This window comes from Coturnix japonica, chromosome 4 (genome assembly GCF_001577835.2).
Source record: "Coturnix japonica isolate 7356 chromosome 4, Coturnix japonica 2.1, whole genome shotgun sequence".
In the NCBI taxonomy this organism is placed as follows: domain Eukaryota; kingdom Metazoa; phylum Chordata; class Aves; order Galliformes; family Phasianidae; genus Coturnix; species Coturnix japonica.
Genome location: NC_029519.1, coordinates 50,376,188 through 50,402,480, shown reverse-complemented (window position 1 = coordinate 50,402,480; position 26,293 = coordinate 50,376,188). Strand labels below are relative to the sequence as shown.

General features: G+C 40.1%; 1 protein-coding gene across 3 annotated transcripts in view; it reads left to right on the top strand.

Moving 5' to 3' along the window:
- UGT8 (UDP glycosyltransferase 8) overlaps positions 1–25,923 on the top strand; it is a 45,106-nt gene extending 19,183 nt beyond the window's left edge. For all 3 annotated transcript variants that reach the window (XM_015861945.2, XM_015861946.2, XM_015861944.2), the window contains exons 2-6: positions 84–907; positions 17,786–17,928; positions 19,990–20,066; positions 21,724–21,943; positions 23,579–25,923. In XM_015861945.2, the coding sequence (XP_015717431.1) occupies positions 86–907; positions 17,786–17,928; positions 19,990–20,066; positions 21,724–21,943; positions 23,579–23,930 (1,614 nt within the window). In that variant the 5' untranslated portion in view covers positions 84–85 and the 3' untranslated portion in view covers positions 23,931–25,923. The remainder of the gene's footprint in view (positions 1–83; positions 908–17,785; positions 17,929–19,989; positions 20,067–21,723; positions 21,944–23,578) is intronic.
- Positions 25,924–26,293: the final 370 nt, after the last annotated feature.

Below are 26,293 nucleotides of genomic sequence, written 5' to 3'. Positions count from 1 at the left end.
TTTTTTTTTTTTTTTCTTTTTAAATTTCTAGGTAAAATGCCCACCTGTCTGCATTGATGTAATGCTCTTATTTCTCATTTCAGCTATGAAGCCGTACACTCCAGTTTTCATCCTCCTGTGGAGCGCTGTTGGGATAGCGAGGGCTGCCAAAGTTGTTGTTGTGCCGCCAATTATGTTTGAAAGCCATCTTTATATTTTCAAGACTCTGGCCTCAGCCTTGCATGACCAAGGTCACCAGACAGTGTTTCTCCTCTCTGAGGGCAGAGAGATTCCTCCATCTAATCACTATAGACTTCAGCGCTACCCAGGGATCTTTAACAGCAGCACATCGGATGACTTTCTCCAGTCCAAGATGAGGAGTATCTTCTCTGGGAGGCTGACGGCCCTGGAACTGTTTGACATCCTGGACCACTATTCAAAGAACTGCGACATGATTGTTGGTAACCAAAACCTCATGCGGGCTCTGAAACAGGAAAAATTTGACCTGCTCCTGGTAGATCCCAATGAGATGTGTGGATTTGTTATAGCTCACCTTTTAGGGGTTAAGTATGCTGTCTTTTCCACTGGCCTCTGGTATCCAGCAGAAGTGGGTGCTCCAGCTCCCCTCTCTTACGTTCCAGAATTTAACTCGCTACTTACAGATCGCATGAACCTATTTGAGAGGATGAAAAATACTTTTGTTTATCTTATTTCAAGATTTGGAGTCAGCTTTTTGGTTCTGCCAAAGTATGAAAGGATAATGCAGAAACACAAGGTTCTGCCAGAACGATCTATGTATGACTTGGTTCACGGATCCAGCCTGTGGATGCTTTGTACTGATATAGCACTGGAGTTTCCAAGACCAACGCTTCCTAATGTTGTTTATGTGGGAGGAATCCTAACCAAACCGGCCAGCCCTCTGCCAGAAGTAAGGTTTGCTGAGCTTAAAGTAATTTCTGCAGTACCTGTTTGACCTCATATGATGAGTGACGGTTTTTAAGCAGTGAATTTCAAATGGGATCTAGTGTCTTGAAATTTTAAAACTTGATTTGTTGCTGCTCAGTGGAATATACCCTTGAAGTAACTGGAATTGGCTTGAGGCAGGGAGAGAAACTGAGATGCAGACTCAGGATGAGACTTTTGAGGTTGCAGGAGTATTCTTCTTTGGAGTTAAGTACTTAATTGTACGGTAGAGGAAAAAAGCAGTGCTCACTACTTTGAAAATTACACCAGTGACTTTTAACCAAGTGTGGATTAAAACAGGAATGAACAGGTGAATAAGCTCATACTTAACTAAGCCCAGTAATAGGTTATGCTATCTTTAATTTCACGGTATTAATGTTTTTCTGCAGTTGCCTTCCTTTGGTTTGATAGGTAAAAATGGCTTTAAAACTAGGATAAAATGTGTAAAGGTGATCAAATGGAGATTTTTTGGGGTGCCATAGTAAACACCAGGGCTGCATTCAGATACAGATTTTTACAGCGCACTCATTTACCATCAGGTACCAAGTTTCAGGCTGACATAGTTATAGGGCGGATGGATTGAGTCCGGAAATCCTGACTGCATAGATTAATAATTAAGCTTGATTAATTCAGTGTACCATGTGCTCTTGATACCTGATAGCCAAGAATGCCTTTGTTCAGCAACACAATAGTGAGTGTCAGAGGCAGAACAAAATTTCATAGAAAATCTTGTCACTTGCACTTCTGCTTTTGTACATGAACAAATTGATCTTGAATTGGAGATGACTAGTAATAGACACTTATCACTCAGTGATAAATAGGTAGGTAGATTTGCAGCACTCAACAAAACTTGTCCACTTCTAAAAATGTCTCATTCAGCCTTCACGTGCTTTTTGCATGAAACCTACCAGGTCTGCTTAGCATCTTTTTTCTTTTATTTTTCCCCTTGAGAAATAGTCTTGGGAGGCTGTTTTTTTTCTATAAGCTGTCAGTGTTCTGACCTAATGATACGCTTTTTCATCAACTCGGGGAATATCAGCCAATTGTTTGCTTTATGCTGCAGGGTTTGGGATGCTGTACCAATTCCTTTATTCCCTCCCTGTTCAGCTCAGCTTTAAATGTACTTGAGCAAGCACTTGCCAAGGCTTTCTGAGTGATGGTATACTACTGTCTGATGTGTCCTCACAAAAACTTGTGAGTTGCCTGACTGTCTAATGTCAGCACAGATCAGGATGTTTCTATAGGTAGCCTAACTTGCACAGGAAAGAGGAACTCTAATGAGAATTCAGGAGTAAGGAGCTGCTGGAGACAGCAGACAGATCGTGCGAAAAGAGTTATGTTTTAGGATAACGTGATGTCTCCACTTAGGGCACTGTCACTGCCTGTATCTGTTTGTAGTGTCACAGGGGGTAGAGGTACCTTCTGCCGTTGTTTGGAGAGAAAAAGTTTAGGTTAAGGAGCATCATATTTTTACATGGCTTTTATTTGTTGATGGTTCCCATAACAGCTCGCCTGTTGCTTTTCTAAGTAAACAAAACAGCACTTACTTCTGATATACTGCACCCATTTATTGATGTTTATGCTTAGAAAGTGTCTGACTAATCAGAATACAAACATATCTTAAGAAAATAGGCTCAAGGTGGTCTTTGGCCACCTTAACAAAGTTCATCCATATTCTTCCCAGGAAGGCCCTGCTGGGTGGATTGAATTTGTTCGTTCATTTTCCAAAGTGATACTTTACTGTTCTGTAAGAACGAAAACATCCTTCTGTTGCATGATGAATTTGGGTACTGTACTAACACTGTCTTTTGGTCTCCGTGGATTAGACTTCACACTCATGGCCTTTCACCAAAGCAAGTACATATTTTCTTTTCTATAAAATGAAATGGAAGGAAATGAAAGGAACTGTTTTATTTTCCTCTTTTGCTTGAAGGATATGCACGTGTGTTTATGAAAATGTTTTTATACACCTGTGTATACACACGTAAATAGAAAATAGACCAGTCCAGAAGGTTAAAAAAATTTACCCTGGAATAATGAATGTTAATGTGCTGCAGAACTGCTTCACTTGCGGATGCTGACCTGGAAAGGATGCTGCTTCAGGAGCTGCCTGTAAGCTGCAGAGCTGGTGCTGTTCAGAAGATGGTGGTCATCAGAAGGATGGGTGTGTGGCTGGTGGCAGCTGTCTGTGTGTAGGCCTGGTCCACTTTGTTAGCTGCAGAAGTTCTAGGGAAAAAAATAGTCTGTGTTTCCAAGTTGAAATTCACTCACAATACAATACCAGATCTTTATAAAACCACAGCAGCCTCTTGAACCCTTAGGCTGCAGTGGGGAGGTGACAAGCCTTTTCTTGGGAGTGCTGGCCTTCAGGTGGTGGGGTCCAGCCTGCTCCTTCTGGGCCCAGTGTCTCCTGTGGAGCTCCAAGGTTTGCTACTTCTAGTCGCGAAAAAGAAAGAAAATATTGTTGCTCTCCTTAGCGACTATCACAATTCTTAAATGAAACTGAAAGGCTCTAGGTTTGTGGTAATAAGGCCATAGAAAGAAAGGGAGCAGAGTAGTAGTGGAACAGTCCATGAAGAAAATAAAGGTCAGGGCCTTTTGAACAGCCACAGTATTCCTGCTGTCTGATTCTGGTGGGCACTGTAGCTGTGTTGTACAGTTGCTCAGACCCTGCACCTGGACTTTCCCTACAATGTCTTTAAAGGAAAGCTTTAAAGCTTTTAAAGTAGTACATAGCAGAAAGTACTGAATATCCACGGCATAGAAGAGGACAGGACCTAACTCTCTCTTTGCTCTGCTTAATCTATATTAATATTTTTATTCAGGTTTGTGGCATGGTTGTGTAAATCTCACAGTTGTCCCCATATAGTTCTTGCTGGTTTGGTTTGTGAAATACTTTTGGTACATGTAAATCAGATACATTTTGATGGGTGCTAAACTGGCAGCTTGATTTTACCTGAATACTGAAAGTCTAACAGGGAACATAAGGGTCCTTTTGGACAGCTTTACTTCACATGTTTTGTAGGGACACTCTGGCGAATGTCCAGAGTAAAGGTAGCCAAGCTTCTGGACCACTCACAGGGTAGGTATAGAGCCAAATACGGTCCTGCTGAGCTGGTATGGTGCTTGGGTACAGGCAGCCTGGAGTCCCCGTGGGAGCAGTCTGTTAACTACGCACATCACACGTCAGGTGGAGGAAACTGGACTTACAGGACATGTCTTTGTTGCCATTCAGAGCTCAGAAAGCAGCATCGTGTAGTTACGTCATGTAGTAGGCATGAGTTTTAGTGCATTCTGAGCTCTGTAGTAATTGCAGCTGCAGTCTACCACACATAGCTGTGGTGTGCAGCCTGCAAACTCGGTGTTGATTGCAGTGTGCCCTGACACCTCAGAAAATCAGTCTGTGATCCACCTTTTGCTTTCCCCCCAAGGAACTGCTCAAAAAAAATAGCAAGTCTATTAATGTGACTGTACCATAAATGAATAAAAACTTGCCCATGTACAGCAAAGAGTCTGGGGTTTCTATAGATAACTGTGAAAACGGTGTATTTTGAATTGGTCAGGGGTATACATAGCTTTAAAGGATCACAAGTTGGAGGCAGAACAAATACCAGTTTGAGGGTCATCACTGACTTCAGCTTGTAACTTTGTGTTTGTTTAGCTGACGGTGGCAATTAAATTGTAAAAGGCTCTTTTGCCTCCTTCATATCACACTTCTCCAGAGGGATCCTATTAAGCTGGATGAAACTGGCCTTTACTCTAACACCGTTTCAGAAACAGTGGGGAGACTTCTACTGTGGCATTTGTATCTTGCTAGTGGGTTGATACATAGTTAGGCATTAATCAGCCTGATAAGATACGTCCTTGAGTAAGGGGAGAAATTAGGTGGCTCTTGGAAGCAGCAGCATTGGGAAACGCCAGCTCTGTTGTGTGGGAGGGGCAAAGGGCACTGAAAACAAGCAGGAGCTTTGCTGCAGGAGAAGAAGGCAAGCGTTGTTATGGAAGACTTACTTAATTATAGTTATACAAGCACACTTGAACGCTGATTGAATCCCACTCTTTGGATACAGTTGTACTTGAAGTTATCTGTATTAGCTTCTATGGAAAAAATCACAAACTAAGATGAGGCATGCCCCTTGAAATGCAAGTTGAGCTTTTCTTTCTTCATATCTGCACAGCTTTCATAACTTCCTCTTGGTAATATCCTGCTTTTCTTCGGTGCTGATCTTGAGGCACTAATTTTGCACTGAATGCTGTTTACTGTTGCTATGAAAAGAGAAACAAAGGTCAGTTTGTTTTTAATTCTTTTCTACCTGAGTAGACTAAATTTACACTGAAAACGAGAATGCTCACATTTCAGAAGTAAAAGCCAGCCTTTCAGCCACAGTTGTCATCAAGTAGTAATTACAGTAACTTGTTTGCTCTTCTCTGTAGATCTCTTATCTAACTTCGCTGTTGAATAGATCTAGATCTATGTACCAAATTGGTGCCTTTGAAATGTCTTTGCTAAAAAGTTTCACTTTTTCATGTATAGTGTGCAGTTGCTTATTTAGAGCGGCATTTGCTGGCGCTGGTATTTACTTACCTTTAAAATGTAGTGGGGGAGTAAGGAGACGTTCCTTAGACCAGATGTTTATTTCATTCAAATTAAAGGATGCTTTCTATAAGGTCTTGCAAACTGTAGCAGTAGATTGTTGCATGTTGCACGGCACCCATCTCTTTTTAGTTTTTTAAGTTCTGAGAGAAAAGTTCTTGTCTCCTTTTGATAATAAATTTCAGATGGTGTGAAGCAATTTTAGAGCTCTTCGAAAATGTGTATTATTATTAAGCAAGGGAGACCAGAAGCCTTTTAATGATGTCAGAGATTATGGGGCACTACACAAATGCTGTACTGTGCCATACAATCATATATTTTGGCCTTGAAATACATTTCCAAGTCCAAGTTTTTTACCATGGACTATTGAACTTTTTCCTTTTTCCTGTCATGATCTCCAGTCTCAGATGTTCCATTATTGCTACGCTGATGAATATTGTTCCAGCTATACTGATGCATTTCAAATTTGGGAAGAAATGTTGACTCAGCATGTACCTGTATAGGAGGAGAAAGGGAAGAGGATACCGTGGTGATTTTGGGAATCAGTTAAGTGTCTCCAATACACTTAGGAAAGAGGTGCTCTGAGTACGTAAGCTGGCATCCAGCACTCAGATGAGCAAACGCTGAGCCTCCTGAGGATGCTGGCAACAGAAGTCCATGTTCTTGGCCTGCAGCGATTCTGTGCTGTCCAGCAAAAATCGAGTTCATGTGGTTCGTGTATAGTCATATAACATGGTTATTTGTTTATCTCAAATGATTGAATGTGCTGTTAGTGGAGAATGCAAGGTCCAGAACTTGGGTGTTGCATAAGTCAAATTCTGAGAGTTAAAAGCATCAGAAAGCGTTCAACTATATCTTTACTTAAAGAAAAGGTTAGTGTGAGCTTCTTTCTGATCTAAAATGTTCTAATTCATTTTTGTACTGAAGTGTACAAATTAATAAGTGTTACTCTGGTAATGATTGTCAGGTATGAATTTGTAAGATTAAGCTGTATGTGGGACAAGTAATGAGCTAGTTGTATTTTTCCACTCGTTTTCTCCAGCTTGTTACAATTCCTGACATCATGGAGAGAAATGATGGGTAGGATCTTGTTACCAAATGCATGTCTTTTCTTTAGTATTTGGAACATGCATCAGTTTGGATGGTGTGTTTGAATAGTTAGGGGTGTTCAGAGCTGACATTGAGGATCTGCAAGCCTAATTATTAATGGTACTGATTGTAAAAAATAAACCTTTGTAATCATGGCAGATTTTCTTTTGGGGTGTCTAAGTTGTTTAGAAGTTGCTTAGGTAAAATGGATACATGTGTTCAGCTAATTACCTGCTTGAGCATTTATTCACCTCCTTGCTGGTTAGGTTTAGGGGACAGCAGTGGATGGAATATGTGAGTCTGTAGCAGGGTCACTTGCAGGGGTTGGCGACACCTGAGGGAAAAGGAGGGACACTGTCACCCATGGTTTTATTGTCCCCAGTGTTTTTTTAGCAACTTAGAGTGGGTGATGCATAACCCCTTCAGCACTGAGAACTACTGGTGATTGGTGGATGGTTGGACTGGATGATCTTGTAGGTCTTTTCCAGCCTTGATGATTCTGTGATGTGGTTTCAGACATTTTTATCTGATCTTTCGAAGAGCGTTAGGAAAATTACTAAGACATCTTCAGCTTCTCATTGGCATCCATCTGCCAAATAATGCTATTCTCTTAAAAAACTTCAGGGGATCTTCACGTGTGACAGATGTGGTGTACGGGAAGTTTATCGTTGTACAAGTTCAGCATATTTACAACTGAAATTTATGAGTGTATTTTTCATCCTAAAATAATGAAGCACTTCATAATTTGGCTCAGTAATCCTGACAGTGCACTCTTTTTTTTTTTCCTTTCTCCAGGGAGATGAACAGGGCTGTGAAAAATTCTTTGGACAAAACAACTACTTTTTGGGAAGACTATCCGAATAATCTTGCGTAGCCAGTGACAGGATAAGCAGTTCCTAGCTTCTGAAGACAGCAAAGCACTGATGTGTGTATCACCTGTGTGATAGTTTTTTAGGTCATGAAAACACGTGGGTATCTGGCTGGTGCTGTCCCAATTTATGTTCTGTGCTCTGGTGCCCGTGTGCTGAGAGCTGCTGTGCCATGGGGTGTGTGCTGGCAGCCTGCGCTGCATCCTGGCTGACACTGTGAGACCCTGAAGGATCGGAGGTCTGGAGAGAGGTGACAGTAGGGAATTGCTTAGCAAAGGCCAGTGTAATGCTTGATTCCTGTTAATGCTTCTTATGCAAAGGTGGTGTTGGGGCCTTCCGAAGAGCTTCTGCATCACCCCAACCAGATGGGACTGGGGGGAGGGGTTATTAAAGAACAGCAGATCCTACCACTGAAACACAGACTTGGAAGCCAGCTGATCTTCAGCCTGTTAAAGAAGGGCTGATGACTGACTACCTACATATACACTGCACATATGCATGTATGCATGCATATATTTTTAAAAAGAGAGAGAGGAGGATAGAGGGAAAAGTTATTCAACCTGTACAAGTAGCAAGTAACCACCTGTCATTATCAAATCAAAGCTGCAGGTTAGAATTAGCTCTCTTGCCATCGGCAAAGTACAGGTGTTGTACTGGAGCCATGGAGACCAAAATGGCTTGCTTATATTACTTTATAATGTGGATTTATTGACGGGTTTATTGGACAGTAGCTGTAACATGAAGGCCTGGATTTAAAATTCTGCTTCTCGTCAATTTTCTTGTCCCTGTAGTTGTTGAAATCTAATCTGATCTAATGTCCTATAGGTGGTGTTAGTACAAACAGTTATCCATATTAAAACAAAAAACAATCTCCTTCTTCTTAAGCAGCTTTTCTATTACATATGCAAGTACTGAAATTATAGGAGGCATTCCATAACCTTGGTTTGCGTGTAATAATTCTTTCTGTGTGTGCTTATGTGTTCTAGAGGATGTCGTGCTTAGGAATGTGAGGAGATTGTTTATTTTTTATGAGAACAAAAAATACTACCTCTGTGTTAGTTATTTTTAATTGGAACCCTGGATTTGAGGATGCCATCATGTTACCTATTCCTCTGTCAGTGTGCAGTCATTTCGATGACCTCTCTTGAAGGGCAAGCTTCTTGTTTTCAACTGCCTTCCTTCCATTCATTTGAAAGCAAGGTTGCTTTCCCAGTGCATTTGCCAAAGGCCTGGTGAGTAATGGATTTTTGACGAAGAGTGTTGCATCAGGGAAGTACTTGCACAGCAGTTTCTGGTTGACCTCTAGTTTTAGGTAGACTGTGTTCTTGGAGGCTTCATTGGATATGCTGTAATTCTAGAGCGGGCAGACAAAAGACAAAGGCTTGCGGTGCTGTGTTTCTTAATAGAGTTTGGAGTCTGAAATTCATTCCTCTTCAAAGTTAAGTGCTCTTAAACGTTCTTTTGGTATTCGTTGTCAGATGAGAAAAGGCAGTAGAGGCCAAGGATGATAAAATGCAACATTCTAGACATTGAAAAGTTTTATGAGGTATTTTAAAACATCAAAAACAGTGTGTATATATACCAGATTAGTGAGAAACAGTAGGAAGGTGCTGAATGTGTTTCCCAGCAGGGCTGAATCTGTGCCTAATAACAGAGAAGCACTTTGTTATCAGCAGAGTTCTTAGATAATATGTGCCAGTGGAGCACTTTGCAGTGCTCAGAGACCTCGCAGGAAGCAGTTCAGAGGTTATGTTCTGTTCTGTGACTGGGAGTAGCTTACAGATAGCTCTAGGCAGCAAGAACTAGAGGAATCGAGTCTGATGCTACAACCTGAATATGCTTTCTTTTATATCTCAAGTATTGTTTTGGGAATTGTCTTATCCATTCTGAGATACCAGCTTTTTATCAGCTCGGTACATGGTGCAGGTCAGCCAACATTAGTGTATCTAGGGAAGACAGATACAAAGCTTACTGAGAATTTGCCAAAAAACAAAACAAAAAGACCTTTTCAGTTTCATTTTTCAGAGTTTCAGTTTGAATTCAGACAGAATGAAGGGAGAGGAGGGAGGGACAGAAGTGAAAGATTAAGCTCAGTTATGTGTTCCCAATAGAGAAGTGGGTGATAGTAACTTGTATCTGAGGAACGAATCTGAAATTAATTGAGAAACACCAAAATGATCTTGTTCTGTGTTGGGAAGAGCATGGCAGGTGTTAGTTGAACTGAGCCTGGTGTTACAAAACAGTGCAGATCCGGATACAATAGAACCAGCATGCTTTTAAAAGGCAGGATTTTTGCTAGCTGAAAAATAACCTTCAGCATGTTGTGGAAATGAGCCAAGGGCTGTGGCTTAGCCAGCTGGCAGCTGGATGTGTGGAGTCAGGGCACCGCGAGCTGTCCCGGTCACTGCAGTCTGGTGCTCGCGGCAGTGCCTCATGTCCTCTGCTCTGCATAGGAGATGCTGCAATGGGTTGTTAAGTGACAGGTGAACTAATAGCAAGTCAAGGCAAACATCAAGCTTTGCCTAAAGTCATGATGTTTCTCTGGCTTTACCCAGATGGGCACATTATTTTGTAGCCTTCAGGTGATGCGACAGGACCCTGCTTGCTGAGTGACAGTAAAGGTCATATGATTTGCACATAAGAGGACTGCTCTGAAAGCAGTGTCTCCTATTTTATGGTGCTGGCCCACAGCGGCAGAAGCGGATGTTGGTGGTATGGCAGTAGAGGCAGAACCTTCCCACCAGTATTCCGTTCTGTGTCGTTGCCATGTGACAGATTGGCAGCAGAGGGGCACTCTGACAGAATGTTGTCTGACATGGAAGTGCACATGAAGCAAAGAGTTGTTGAATTTCTCCATGCAGGAAAATGGCACCCACTGACACTGATGGCTGCTCAAGGTTTCTAGTGACCAGGCTGTGGATGTGAGCACAGCGAGGTGCTGGCTGGTGAGTTTCAGCAGCAGCAGTAGAGACAGGCAGCCATTCATCTCCACTGGTGCAGACTTTTAGGAGACAGGCTCCTGTTTGTCACAGGTGAAAGTGCACAGCTAATGGTGGTGACAATGTTGAAAAATAGTGTTTTGTAGCTAAGAATTTGCTCTATCAGATAATGTTATTGTGTTCTTTGTGTGTATTGCAGTTTCCATGGAAGCAAATAGGAGGCATTATTTTTGGTGTGGCCTTTAACTGCCTCTGCTGACACAGTGGTTTTTATTTTTAATAAAATTTGAAATGAAGTTAAAATGTATTAGTACAGTATTTAAATATTGCTTATGAGAAAAGTACTATTTAGAAGACTGTCACTAAAAAAACTGTGTACCTTTCTGTTCGTTTATCCTTATCTTGTCTCTAAGGACCGCTTCATAGAGCTATTTTATTTATTTATCTTGAAATAGATCTAGTTTTGTCTGCCCTAAGCAGCGTTCTGCAGCAGAAGTTGCATAGCACGCCTGTGCTCCCCATTGGAGGGTGGTGGTTTGCAACCATCTTCAAAGAACAGACATTTGTGCTACTGCACATTTGAACCGAGCAGCTGAACAGGGAAAGCTTCGATTATTAAACCCGGTTATGTTTGTACTTGTGTACTTTGTTTATCTGAAGCAAAGCTCAGTATTAGGCACCACTGGTTACTGCCAGCTGGGTCCTCACTCTATAGTCACAGCTGTGCATTTAGCATCCAAGCCTGCTAAGAATAGCTAATGAGCAAACTAAACAGAACAAAGCTCACATAGTGGGGTCGGCACAATGGCATTCCTGTCTGAGAATGGTAAAAAGATTATTTTATTTGATTTATTTGTTCCCCCATCCCCCATCTAGCCTATAGAAGAGCGTAGATCAATAAGTGTTTATATTTTCCCTATGCAGGCACAAGGGAGAACTTAAATAAAAGACCGATCTATATGCAAAATCCCTCACCCTTCATAATGTAGTGTCTAAGAGAAATGATTGTGCATCGCCAGCTGAACTCAGTGAAGAGAACAAGGCAAGGTCGTAATAACTGCTCCTGTGCTAAGCTCTGACTGCAGTAAATACTGCTAGCGTTGAAAAAGCAGCAGCCTGCTCAGGTAGTCTGTGTGTATCGCAAGGGAGTGCTGTAAAAGCAAATGTGTAATGCCTGAAGAGGGTGAATTGGGCACGAGGCTGGTTGGTTACTACATGAAAGCCTCCTACCTGCAGAAGGGGGGGAACAGGAAGGGAATGTTGACCAGCTTTTATTTGGTCTGTGCCAGTGCTGTGCAATCTTGTGAGACCCGTAAGAGTTTAACTTCCATTTTAAAAGGGTTTAGAAAACACATCTGATGGGGGATGTAATTGAAAGTGATTTGGTACCTCCTGGAAGTTGTGATATCAGTATCAGGCAGTCATCATAAAGAAAACCAGAGATCTGACTCAACTGGTAGGGAACTTCAAAAGAAGCTTCACCATTACAGTTCCTTTTCTGTTTTACACAAACTGTTTTAGTGTCTAACTTTCCCGATTTGCCCAAATAATCTGAGTTTTCATGAATGTTAACATGAAGACAGACAGACCTGACAGGGTTTGGCTCAATGTTGTAACCGGGACACGCTTAAGTGTTTTTGTACCGCAGCATGTGTCGAATTTAATCACTGAAGTAAAGATGGTAATCAATACATGTATTTATTAGATGATGATCTTTGGTTGAGTATATAAATATAAAGCTGTAGTTGGATGAAAACCAACATTCAATTGGAAAGTTTAGTTCAAAATTCAGTTCCAGAACCAAATGCTTGCTGGAGTAGCTGACCTAACAGGCTTCTGATATTTCATGTGGGCTGAGCTCCCCCTCGCTCATGCAGTGCCTGGCAGAGGCACCAGTGGCCCGGGAGGAGCAGTGTCCAGTGAGGCATCCCAGCTTGTCCCAGAGTGGGTGTGAGCCTCTCTGCTCACTGAGAAAACATAGGGGAGAGCTGCCTGCCTCACAAAGCGCTTAATGTGGATGTCTCTCCAGTCCTGGATTTTTTTAGCTGTTTGTATCTTTTCGGAAGTCCCAGTATGTGCCTGTGTGTCTAACTTAATTATTAACATCAGCTTCTCTTTTAGTGATCCTATCACTAAAACCCCCGACATTTCTCTTCAGATGGAAATTACATAAGTGCCCAGTGGAAGTTTTTTGACATTTCATACAGAACTGACTGCCTTATTTTGAGAATTGTGCTCAAGTTCTTCACAGTTTTGGGGTTAGAACTGCTGGGGCTTTGATTCCTAGTAGAGAACGGGGAAAACAAGTTCTGTATCTCAGAGCTTTTGGTCAGTTGTTCAGGTTGCCCTACTTAATGAAATGTCAGCAATCACTGCCTAGGCTAGGACTGAAATATTTCTTGTGCCTGATTCAGTCTCAAACTGAATTTACAGCAAATCTGAACAACACTTAAACTGAGCAAAATGAAGTGGCTTTCATGCTGCGAGTGCAGAGCTATAAAATGCTGCCCGAATAAAAAAGATGGCTTTTAATAAGGGCATTTCTAGTGACTCATTGTGACTCTATTTTCATATGGTGCAAAATTAAATTAGGAAGACAGAATGTGCTAGAGGACAGGAATGTAAGTAGATTTAAAAGAAGTTCACACTGGGTAAGTGCAGTTATCTGTGAAGCTGTTTAGTGTACAGAGTGGTGATTTCATTTCATTCTAGTGTGGGTCAGTGTTTTTTTTATGTGACTGCCAGTCATCAGAGCTCAACGACTGGTGGCAAACTCGATGAGTGTATTACTTCTCTCTGGATGAATGCAAAGCTGGTTTCTCTGGTTTCCGTTCTTGATTTCTTGACACTGATTATTGGAGTGCTAGGGCTCATGTGGTCTAAGTCAATAAAAAGGCAGAAAGGTGACTCAAGAATGGAGTGCCAAGGTATGCTGAAATTTGAAGGGGGAAAAAGTTGTACTGCATCAGCATAGTTAATTCTGTGATTCAGGTTTTGCAAGATTAGAGCAAAACAAAGGTTTTGAGCTACTAATCCTGCATTGTTTATTGCAAAGTAAATATTAGGAATGCATATGCACGAATTTAGTGCATGGCCATAATAATAAAGGTGGTATTCAGTATCTTTCATGTGCCAAGATCATGAACAGAGAAGTACAAAATATGGTGAGCCTTTGTACCATGACAGCAGGACAATCAAATGACTGCAACCGAAGGTTTATTAACACTGCTTACTTGGTTTCAGATCTGCTAGACCTTTTACCTTAGGAAATCTGTAATTAAAAAAAAAAAAAAGTGTTGAGAAATAGGTATAGAAAGTTAAAGGTACCTGAGAGTTTGTAGACTCCTTTAGATCACTAACTCATGTGGTTTTGCAAAGAGGGAATATTGGTTCCCCTGTTCTCCATTTTCTCATTTTTACCCCAACTCTTGAATTTTTAGCAATGTTTAGTGATCCTATTTAATTATTTCTATATTATGCCAGAAATTATACAAATATATTCAAGGAGAACCTTTGTTCTGACAAGTCTGCACTTCGTCTTCTGCAGTTCCTGCAGAGCAGTGATTTCAGCACCCCTCTGGGGAAGCAGTTTGGAAAGGGGCTGCAGATCAGGAGGCAGGCAAGCAATTCCTCTTACTACCAGCACAAAATAGGGCTTAAGTAAAATGCAGACAGATTTGAATGGAAGAAGTCCTTCTAGTTGTTGTCAAAATATGATAAACTGAATTGAAAATCTTCTGGATCTTCTCTAGTTTGGCTCAGAACTGTTCTGCTTCTGTCAAATCTTGTGTTTTAAAATAGAACCTAAAGACAAATTCCAAGTTCTTAAGTTTCAGATTTGAGTTGGGCAGGCATCGTCCACCTCTGGTGTGGAAGCCTCTGGTAGCCTTGTAGGTGGTTTATCTCAGAGATGGGTCCTCACCTTCTGCACTTGCCTTCATCCAGTTAAACACCTCGAACTCTAAGATCAGAGCTGGTTTGCACCTCTGCAGCTCAGAGCATAGCGAACCACCCTTCACTTCCTTGCATAGGCCTGGCTGTTGAAGTCAGGTATGCTTCCTCTGAACCTAATGGAACCTTGGATTGCTTGGGTCCCACTGCAAGAGCTTACAGGTGTGCCCAAGTTCCCACTCTTGAGTGTGTCAAGAGAGGAAACACTCAAAAAGCTGCTATTTATGATATATGTATTCACATTCTGTTAATTTTTATAACCTCACATAAGATGGCAAACAAGTTCATTCCGTTTGAGTCTGATGGCAGGATCTTGTCTTGCCAGGCAAAGTGTGAAGTTCCCCCATGGAAAGTTAGTATCTTCATAATGCTTGTACATCTATTACATGTTATGTTCTGTTGGATCTAGGATGTGTTACAAAAGGAGGGATTACAAGAGTTTGGCTGTGAAATGAGCTGTAATAACATAAAACAGGTTGCCTTGCTATTGCACAATAATAAAATACAAAAGCCTGCTTGTAGAGTGACTATTGCCATGGTACAGAGTAAAGTTCATTTCTTGTTTCCCTCCTACATAAAATTCTTCATGCTTAATAGCTATTTGCAACACACGGAGGTTGCTGAATACTGTTTTGGGAATGTCACTGTAGGGAAATACTACACACCTTTGCCATGTGTACATAATGATGTATCGTTTGAATTACATGAATGCATCACAAAGTTGTGAAGTATCACATAATTTGTAACTGAGCAAGATGGAGAGAAGTAGCAGTAGTCTTGGGAGCCAAAATCTGAGTTACAGCAGGCTAATTTTGAGGAGAAACCACATATCTGACCAAGCCTAAGTTGTGGTAGATAGGACTTAGATACTGAGTGAGAAGTGTTTCAGCAGCAGTGCCACTAATGGCAGTTGTGTTGTTTTTTTTTTTAAGAAAACTTTCTCAGCTAGACTTGAGCTTGGAGGAGATGATGCTTTTGAATATCAACCAGTGCTCCTGAGCCCCTCTTTTCTTTCCAGGACTGTATAGCACCTATTTTTCCAAACAGGTCCCTTTTAAAGCCTAAGTCAGCTCCATTGAAGCTCTGGAGATGCATCCTTGTCCTCTCAGTAACCTGAACAACTGCCTCTAATAACTGTAGCCAGGTCTGCCCTTGGCCTTCATATTCAAGGCCATTTCTTCCTTGTTCACAAGTACGAGGTACAGCGGAATGTCTCCCCTCATTGGCTTCTTGAGCCTTACATTTGTAATGCCACAAGATACTTCAGCTCAAACGACTAGTTGTATGGAAAATGCATACTAGGAAATAAATTGTATGCTGCTCATAAAAGGGAACACAAGACACATGGGGTTTCATAACAGATGACTTTAGTTCTTGGAGTATAACGTGATCACATATTGCAAGTGGGCTCCGATACATCATTTAGAGTGTGGTATGTGATTGATTTTTCAGAAAGACTTACCATTGAGCCCACTTTTTTTTCATCCATTTAACTTTAAAGAATGGATAGGAAGTAGTTCAAGGTGTAAGTAGTTGAACCACGAAGAGAATATAATACAATTACTTTTCAAGCATGCCTCAGGTGTTTAAGTAAAATTCAAGGACAAATTTGAAATAAATCACAAAATCAGTTGGAAACTTTAATGCCAAAAGCATAGGCAATAGAAAATGATTCAGCTTCGAGGCAGGTTGCAGACACTTCCTCCTCCTTTACCCTTATTCCCCTTCCCTCTGCAGACATAGGAAAAAAAGTGGAGAAGAAAGGGCGCTGGGAAAAGATGAAGAAAAATGAAGCAGGGATTCTAGAGAAAATGGAAATCCCTTTTTCCAGGGCACAACAGGGAGCAGTGTCTAATGTATGGTTCTTTGTTATGCCTGCTGTTTTTTGTGATAGCTTTTGTGGTTTTGTGCCCAGATACGATAGCGCAGCATTGCCCCGTTGCCGTCTAGCCTGCTATTTATTGCCAGGACAAGGGGCACATTGTGAACAAGGCACTTAATTTTCCTTTTACTCATTTCCTATTGCTGAGCAGCCTCACATTTTGATTGGATGATAATGGAGTTAAACCAATCCTGAGAAAAATAAGGTATTGGCACACTGCCATCTGTAAGTCAGTGGGATAACTGTCTAGTTTCCACTGTAAACAGTTGCGTTGGAAATCAGAAATTGAATTTGTTTCCACAAGCAGTGGTACAGTGGACCTTTTTCATCTTTCTGTGTTTTCTTTTTGAAGCCTGATGACATTGCTCTTGTGTTTGAGACTTGTTTAGCTTGCAGCTCTGCTCCATCTAATGCTCTCAGATGTTTTTTTTCTTTCGAGTCTGCAGAGAGCTGCTAGTGTTAGGTAGGTGCATCTGCTGGCTTGCGTTTTTACCAGTTACATAAACGCCACTGCCACAGAGTCAGCCCCAAGGCTCAGGTTTTGCTGTCTTCTTTGTAACTTAACTGTTACCTGCCTGCCACGCTAGCTGGGAATGTGGCTGGAGAGTGCATCTCCGGGTACTCGTCTACTAGGAGTGGACCTTCAGCAATACACATGTGGATCTGGATAGTAGAACTGTGTGGATATTGGTGTGTTTCTTTCCTCTTTCCTTTGCATGTTACAGCTAGCAGAGCTCAGGCTGTGGGTAAATGTATCAGCTCTGAAGTCTCCTGTGTCAGCTGGGCTCAGGCCATGTCTCTTGCTGATTTCTTCAGTCCCAATGAAAATTTCACCCATGATTTCAGCAGTAACCACAGTCACTTGGGGCTGCTGGGCTGTGGCTTTTCCTTGACACATGAAGTCTCTGTCATTGTGCTGGACAGACATTTTAGCTCCTGCCTGAAAGGAGTGGGTGTCACAGCACACTCTGGCATGTCATCTTGACACCTGGGAATGATGCTCTTAAACTGCTGCAGTCCTCCTCATGCCTGCTTTGCCTTCCTTTGGACCGAGGGCTGCAGCACCCTGGTGCTGGGAGGTGTTTTTTGAAGGCTCTGGCTTCTGTCAAGTTGTTTTATTATTTCTTATATAAATTTAAATAAAAATAGCCTGTATTGTGTACTATCATTAATGCTGGGGATGGAATAATTGAGTCCCTGAGTTTCTTGATTTTTTCTTTCCCTGTATTTTACAATGGGGCTGATACTTCAAGACAGATATATTTATATTTTGCTGTATGAAAATACCAGGTGTTTTTTGTTGTTTTTCTTGTTTGTTTTTTGACACGTGAATGTGCCAACTAATAGGTTGAATAATTGCCTCTGGAGGTTAGTTGTTAATACAGAAGCTAGAACAAACCTGAAAGAATTTTGATGTTTATAGTCTATGCCGTGTGTTCTCAAACATTGCACTTAGTAATTTCCATGTCTGTTGATTACCTGTGCTTATAAGTGTTCGGCATAAACTTTACTTCAACAGGATCTCCAAACATGGGTGAATGGTGCTAATGAAAACGGCTTTGTCCTCGTGTCGTTTGGGGCTGGAGTGAAATATCTGTCAGAAGACGTTGCAAACAAGTTAGCACATGCTCTGGCAAGACTGCCGCAGCGAGTTATTTGGAGGTAAGTGCAATGACACGTTCTTGGAGTAATTGAAAGCACAGTCATTTCCTATTGTGCCATCTTTAGTATTGCATCTAATGCAGAATCTGAAATCAGTCTGGGTGGCACGGAGAACCTGACTCTTGAAAGATGCCCTTTGTAGAAGCATTGAAGTCCTCTGGCAGTAAGAAAGAGCAATGATTTTGTGGCAGGATAGAGCATAGGTTATATACTCCTCTACTGAATTTATATCCTAGGATTGAGAACAGTGAAGAGAGTCTAAAAGGTTGTAATATTTGCGACTTAGCTGCGTCAATTCTAATCAAGAAGCCACCATAGGGAGTGACTGTGTAATTCTCCTTATCTAGCCCCCTGAAGGATTCAAGGCTTGCTTTCCCCTCCCCTCCAGCTTTCCTCTTACATCCTACTTCCTTCCCCCCTATCTTATGGAAACATGGACTCTGATAATTGTTCCTCTTAATTGCCTTTCTCTGTGAGGAATCAGAGGAAGGAAAATCTGCAGAAGAAATAATAAGATTTTTTTGTTATAGTAAAAACATCGTGAACAGCTCTCTAAACTTAATGTAAAAATTAGTTTGCTCTGCTTTACGTGCTTCATAACAGAGCATAATTTAGAGGGATTAATGTGAATTCATCCCAATTGATTGTACTGCTTTTTGTGTTGTGCTATGCTTTTGTCATGTTTTTCTGGATTTCTTACTGTAGGTAAGAAACTGTAGGTATCCACTATCTCTAGTAAATGAGGAATCTATTAAAATATTTTATTGGAGTTTTTTTTGAATGCAAAAAGTCATATCAGTGGGAATTTGAGTTCTGTAAGGAAACACCTAAATATGAAATTGAAGCCAGCTTCACTTTGTGATTTTCTTCTTTTCAGATTATTGACTTCTGATCTGTGTTGGAAGCAGGCATTTGTTGTGCTAGAAGTTTCTGAGAATGGGAATGATAGTATTGCTTGACAGTCTTACGTCAGGATGCCAAGTCAAGGAAATCCTTATAGTTCTTAATCTCCTTCTGGTTATGTGGTACTATTTAGCACCAAAACCAGTACGAGATTTATGGTTTTCTTGCTTTTTATGTAAGGTCAGGAAATTTGTTCAGTTTACTTTTCAACATATGGAATATGCAAGCTTCTTGGTTTACTTAATTGGAAACATCAAGGTGGTTCGTTATGCAGTTATAGATCTGCTATAACCAGAATACTTCTGAGTCTTTTTTTTTTTTTCCCTGAAAGCTCTCTTCTGGAGCTGTCAGAGGAAAAAAAAAATAAAAAGCCCTCCAGTCACCATTATTCTTTTCCCTCCTCTTTTTCAGTTTAGAATATATTTAATTTTGCATATAAACAGTATGTGACACAGAAATCAGTTTGTATTTAAAGGTTGTATTGTTTATTAAACTTTCCCAACAAACTCACTAAGAGCAAGACATTGTCAGTATATTTCAGGCGGTGAATTAAGTAACCAAAATGCGGCTGTTCTACAGTCCGATCCAATCCTTTCCATCAGTAGCTTCTTGCCTTGTAATCTGGACTGTCACCCTTTCCTTTCCTTGTACTAGTAATTTGTTTTAAAATGAGATGCTGTCAGTTCTTAAGAGCTGCTGGAAGTTGGCCAACTGAATGGGAATGTCTTATGTTGGTAGTAGGGCCTACCTACAGTTTATGAGCTGATGTGGTGTTATCAGTGGAGTTACTTGTGTGGTATTAATCAGAGTTTTCAGTAAAGCAACAATCTCAGAGTCATAGAAAGATTGTAAGACTTTCTTCCATTCACACTGGTACGACTTACAATACGCTTTTTAAAGCAGCTGTATTGCCATTATTTAAATAGAAAACATTGCATTTTCAGCCTGATTATAAGGAAGTGAGTGATAAAAAAAATTAAAAAAAAAAAAAAGAAATTATTCCTGATTAATTTTATAGCTTTTTTTTTCTTATAATGGTAAGTAAGCAGTATCCCAGTGTAGCTAGAAAGCTGGATCGTTTGGTTTCATTTACTGTTTAGAGTTCGCGCATTTTGGAGGGTTTGATAATGTAGCTCCAATTTGATTCTATTTCTTTAGGTTTTCAGGAAACAAACCAAGGAATCTAGGCAACAATACAAAGCTTATAGAATGGTTACCACAAAATGACCTTCTTGGTGAGTATTTATGATACATTGCTTATTCTCACTGAAATTCAGTTTGCTCTCCCAACAATATTTTATTCAAATAGCAGTCATAGTAATAGAAATCATAGAGCAAGAATATAGCATTCTTCACAGTTTCTTGATGATGAAATGAAACATTCTTTCTGATGTTAATACTCTATCTGGTGCTAACTCTGTTTTTTTCTTAAGTCAGTTGCATGGAAGGCCACAGTCATTGCCAAGTCTGTTTGACTTAATAAACGGGGATGTTTGTTGTTAAAAGTCTTGTATGCTATGCAATGTGTGCAGTTAAAAAATATTATAATTATAAAAGATGAATGGGAATTTTCTAGAATTTGCTGTTTTAGGGAATTGATGACTGTAACTGTTAACTTCTCAGCAGTGAAGAAGCTGTAGTATTATGAACTTCACTGGACTGTTCATGGAAGAATCTATAAACAAAGCATGCAGAATTTGTTCATATTACACCAAGTCTTTAGGAACTGAACATATTGATTACATGTTTAATATTAGTATTACTGATATATGTATTATATAAATTTTCCAATGAAATCCCTAACAGAAATTGGGGATGTCTTGCGAATCTTTAATGATCTTTCTGTTTATCTGTCCTGACATGCTCTGAGTTCTTGAATGGAGCAATAACGCTTTGTCTTCCTTCATCTATTGGTAAAGTTTATATATTACAGTATCTGTATTTGCTTTTTCTTCCCCTTCCTCCTGTGTTGAAGTGTAGCTGAATTCACTGGATCCTAGGGTCTGCAGGTGTTTATGGCTGCCTCTGAGACACCTAGATATTTGTGCATTTGCACAATAACTGGTGCTATGATGAGCACTGATGAATACATTGAAGAATGTCTGTGTGTCATTGTACATTCATGTCAACCAGAGTAGTTACTGTAATGTAGGTATTAGGCAAACAACTTCTGAACCAGGTAGATATTTTTGGTTACTAAATTGAGCTGGGGCACTCTCATCTCTCCATTGCATAGCAGTAGGGGAGTATATTGTTGTCATTATTGTCATATCTTGCTAGCCTGAAGTAAGGCATGTAAAGCTTCAGAGAATGCAACACCAGTTGTCCTGTCATTAAATAGCTTGTCTTTCATATGAATAATAAGGAAAAGCATTCTTTCTGTCATTCATTTGTAATATTAAACAGGTAAATACCAGTTTTAGTCACCAAATGCAGTTACTCAATGTCACATCATGAAATGAAGAGCATATCAATCAGCTCATGGACACAAATCAGCTAATGGTGGCAACAGTACTGAAAAACAGTGTTGTTTTAACTAAGTATTTGCTGTATCGTGTCGTTTTGCACTTTGCATCTGTTGTAGTTTTCATGGAAATAAGGAAGCGTTAGTTTTGGAGTGGCTTGTATAATTTTAGACAACTCAGACATGAGAATTTTAATTCATATTGGGTGTTTCTTCTCTGTTCATATAAAATGAAGAAAGCAAATGCATGCAAAATTTCTGCGGAGTGGGTTTAAATAGGTGGGAACTTAAGAAAAAAATTCATTCTACCTTCCCGAATTGGAGCTGTAGGAATCCAATAATAAATGTATTGTAACCAGTTGCTTCAATAATGCTACATTAAGGAGATGTAATTTTTGTGTGTGTGTTCATACCTCTTATATTTCCAGGTCACCCTAACATTAAGGCTTTTCTTAGTCATGGAGGTTTGAACAGCATTTTTGAAACCATGTACCATGGGGTTCCAGTGGTGGGAATTCCCCTTTTCGGAGACCATTACGATACTATGACCCGAGTGCAGGCCAAAGGCATGGGAATATTGTTGAACTGGAAAACTGTCACTGAGAGTGAATTGTATGAAGCACTAGAAAAAGTTATTAATGATCCCAGGTATGTGGAATGATTGTTTCTTACTTTTATTTTGATTTATTGTTATGGGTTAGATACAGAGCCTTCCTACAGAGCAAGGAAAAAAAAAGTGTGTTGGTGTTTACTTGCGTGTGTGGGAGTGCCATGTCTTTGGATAGTTGTTCCCATTTCACAGAATTACTCAACTGACCATATTTCTATATAGATGCCAAGCTTGTTGACCAGTATACCAAGGCTCACAACTCATTTACTTTTCTGTGGCTGTGGAGTTTGCCACCAGTAGAACAACAAGGTTATAGAAACAAACCAAGCCTATCTTTTTGTTGCATGCCAACCTCTCTTTTTTTGTGTCCTGTGTTCACTACAGTAACATGTTTAGCAATCTGTCTGTTTAGCAGACTGTTAGGCCCTAGTGAGGCCTGAGGAAAGCGTACCTATACCGTTGGTGCTGCATTTGGCTTGTAGCTGAAAATATGGCGCTGCTCAAAAAGTCACTTCTAAAGACCCACAATTTGATTAAAACAAACAAACAGCAACAACAAAAAAAAAAAAAAAGGAAAATTATTTTCTGGACAGAAAGCAGATATCTCTAACATAGAGTTGCAAAGGTGGAAAGGTCGCTCACATTGATTAAAACATGGTCATTGCAACAAACCATACTATGAGGGCTCCAGCCTCTTTCTGTAAGTTTTTTTGTCATTCAGATGCAATACAGTACAAGTTCATGAGCTAGGTTTAATAACTTTTCTTAATTTCATCAAATGAATTTACTCAGAAATAGCAAAGTCTGAGAAGAGTCAGTTTAAACACTTGGGATGGGCAGACTGTCTCTGGATTAAAAAGAATGACTCAGCTCCATTCTTCTTGTATGAAGTTAATGGGTGTTTTGGAGTACAATGATGACAATGTTTCTTGCTTTTACGGGAACAAAGTCTTTTAAGTTGCACTTTCCTTGGAAAGGGAGAAATCTGTAAGAATTGAGCTCGTTAGCAACAGAAGCTTAGTAAAGAGGAGCATTGCTAAAGAAATATCAGTGGCATCAGTTGCTCCAGCTTTCTCTTGTATAATTATTCCTAGCATTAAGGCAAGTTCTGCTCAAATAACCTATTGACCCTGCAGCTGTGGGATGGGGAGGAATTTAATGTGATCCTCTGCTGCAGGTAGCCCATTATGAAAAATCAGTTGTAGGCTGAAGTCTGGACTGAAAGGGGAAGTACACATCTAAAACTGCGTTTCTCAGTTTGTCCTATTTCTCTAATAACTTAATTGCACAATAGCATGAGTGGCGTGTTGGAGTATGATGCCACTTTGAGCAGGAAGGGCAACTCCATTCACTTGGGATTTGATAGGGTTCCTGCCTGAGAGCAGATCGACACTTCATCCCTTCTGCAGGTCTGCTGCTGAAGGGTGGATATCAGCCTTCAGTCACCCGTGGTTCTGTATTTTTGGTAATTCTTTGTCAGTGAGCTGTAGTGACAGATGTAAAGAGATTATGCCTTGTCTATATTCCTCTGTATGTGGCTTAATGGGAGAGTCCTGCAGAAGAAGGACACCTTTTGATCTCTTGTGTGCATTTATATGTTTACGAAGACTTGCATTGCTCAGCACTGGCTACGGTTTTTACCTTATTCCATTTTCTTCGTCTCGTTCATACAGCTACAGGCAACGGGCTCAGAGGCTGTCTGAAATTCACAAAGACCAACCTGGTCATCCTGTGAACCGGACTGTGTACTGGATTAACTACATCCTCCGTCACAATGGAGCGCAACATCTACGTGCCGCTGTTTACAGCATCTCTCTATATCAGTATTTCTTACTGGATATTGCCTTTGTTGTATTAGTGGGTGCTGCCTTATTTTATTATATTTTGGCCAAGCTAACAAAATTTATCCGCAAACAAAGCAAACATATTTGGTCAAATGATGAACATAGCACTGTTAATGGACATTACCAGAATGGGATACCAAATGGCAAGCATAGAAGAAATGGCCACATTAAGCATGAATAAAAGGTGAAATGAGCCAAGCCCTCATGTAAAGTAAATGAGTTTTATCGCTGTAACTTAGTCTAACAACTACTTAAAACATCAATAAGCAGTTCTAACACTCCCCTTCAGTATGTAATAATATGTGACAAAATTCTACGGAACTAAGGAACGTATTTAAAAAAAGAAAAAAAAAGGAAAAGAAAAAAAAACAAGCAAAAAAAACCACCAAGCACAACCTAAAATGGAAATATTTTATTCTTAATACTGATGCAGAAAGGTTGTTTTGGCACTGAAGTTTTTAGAAGCCTTAATCCTCTAAAGTTATATGATGATCATATTTATGTATTTTCATTTTTTAAAAAAGCTAAATGTGTGTGTCCCAAATGAGGAAAGGTCTCTTTTTATTTGCAAAGGTTTTTTTTCCTTTTATTTTTTTTTATTATGAGAAGAAGCATCTTTAGCTGAGAGAACTTAGTGCTAGCTCTGTGTTTCATGTGTTGGAGGCTCAATATGTATAAGAATGCTGTTTAAAAACGTAAATAAATAAATTCCCGATGCTTGTACAAGAAATAGGAAGTTGCAAACTGAGAACACAGACATTAAAGAAACCACACCAATTCTTAAAATAAGCACTGAAGAAAAATGGCAAAAATGTATGCTATGTTTTCTGGTAAGCTGCATGACTCTTCTGCTCACTACCAGTGCTTTAGAGAAAAGAGTAGGGAGCAAGTCTACGATAAGTCTTAATTTTTAATTTATACAAAATTGTATTTGTTGCCTTTCTCTACGTATGTAAGTTATGCCATGAAGATGTTAGGGAATTCTATTTCAGTTTAAATATGGCTGTGTGGGAAGTAGATTCGCATAATTAAAATAAATGAAACAAAACAAAAAAATATCCACCTCTGTGCTTAATGCAGAAGGTTTTGTAATAGCCCAAAGCAGTACAGAATCGAACTGCTATTTGGGATTTAAGAAACAAACAAGAAAATGCTAAAAGTTGAATGTCTTTCCTATTAATTCTCCTTTTTTGTTGTATTTTATTTTATTTATTTTTTTTTTTTTTCCTAATTCACAATGTTGTAGATGTTCTCTTTCAATGGTTGTATCTGAGAAACTATTACCTTCTCTTAGTCTGGGCCGCGCAATCTGTATTTCCCATAGTTGCCAATGTCCCCTCTGAGACCGTGGGGCAGGAGGCTGCCTGCTGGGAGGTAACAACCACTGCCTTAAGGCTCAGTGGGAGGCACGACACGGAGAGCAGCCGGGCTGGTGCGAAGCGTGGGGCAGCTGTGCCTCCTGTCCCCAGCTCCGGACCCTCCCTGCAACAATCTCTTTCAATCACTGCAGCTGACATGGATACCCTGTGGTGGTGCAGTACAAACCCAGGGCAGGGAGGCAGGGCACCTAGCAGCAAAATCAGCGTGGCCCTGCCAAACCGGAGTTGGCAACTATGCATTTATTTCCATGTCATTCTGTTTACTTGGAATTTGCACTACACACGTTGTGAGTGTATGCTTTATTTATTTGTAGTTTGAAATCCCATGCCTGGAAGAAGAAAGAAGGAAACCCGTTTTACCTAGTGTTGTTCACTAACATGGGAAGAGTTGTGACGATAACAGTGTGCTGAGATCATCCTCATACACAGTGATGCAATATTTCATTACCATCCCATCAGGAGCCTCTATCCTATAGCAATAAATAACAGTACAGATATCTTTCTAATACGCGGTACAGTTACTTGTACTGCATTCTGAATACTTGAAGAAAATGGTGTTATAAATAAGCCTATTAGCTATACCTTTTTACAATCTTACAGTTTGTGTCAACTAAAGGAACACAAGGAGGCGATGAATGGTGGGATAGTAGTAAGACTTCGAGTGTATGAATGACTTGGTTTAAATGGTTTTTTTTGCATTGAAGAAGGTACAAAAGCACTGACCGGATGATTAAGCGTAATTTAATCTCCACTGTGATAAAACTTAAGCAATAAACATGAATTTAATAGAGAAAATCTGTTGTTGGAAGTATATTTTTATTCATATGAATGCTATTTTGAAGTACCCAGTGTGTGCGTGTGTGTGGATGTGGATGACTATGAAGATTCACAGATTTCTTGTTCTCAGTATATGCAGTGATGCATGACATGTATTTGAAGTCAAACATTACTGTCTGTGGAACATAGATGTATTTCCTCTGTGACTGTTGAATCAATTGGAAGAGCGAGTGCTTAACTGGAGTTCTTTAGGTCATGTTGCATGTGAACTTTTCTAGTGTTGTTAGGAAGCAAAACCAAAAACACAAGAGATGAGGTGGCTGTTTCTGAAATACTCTCTCTGAACACGTTACAATTCATTTGTATGAGGAGGAAGTTCCTATGCTAT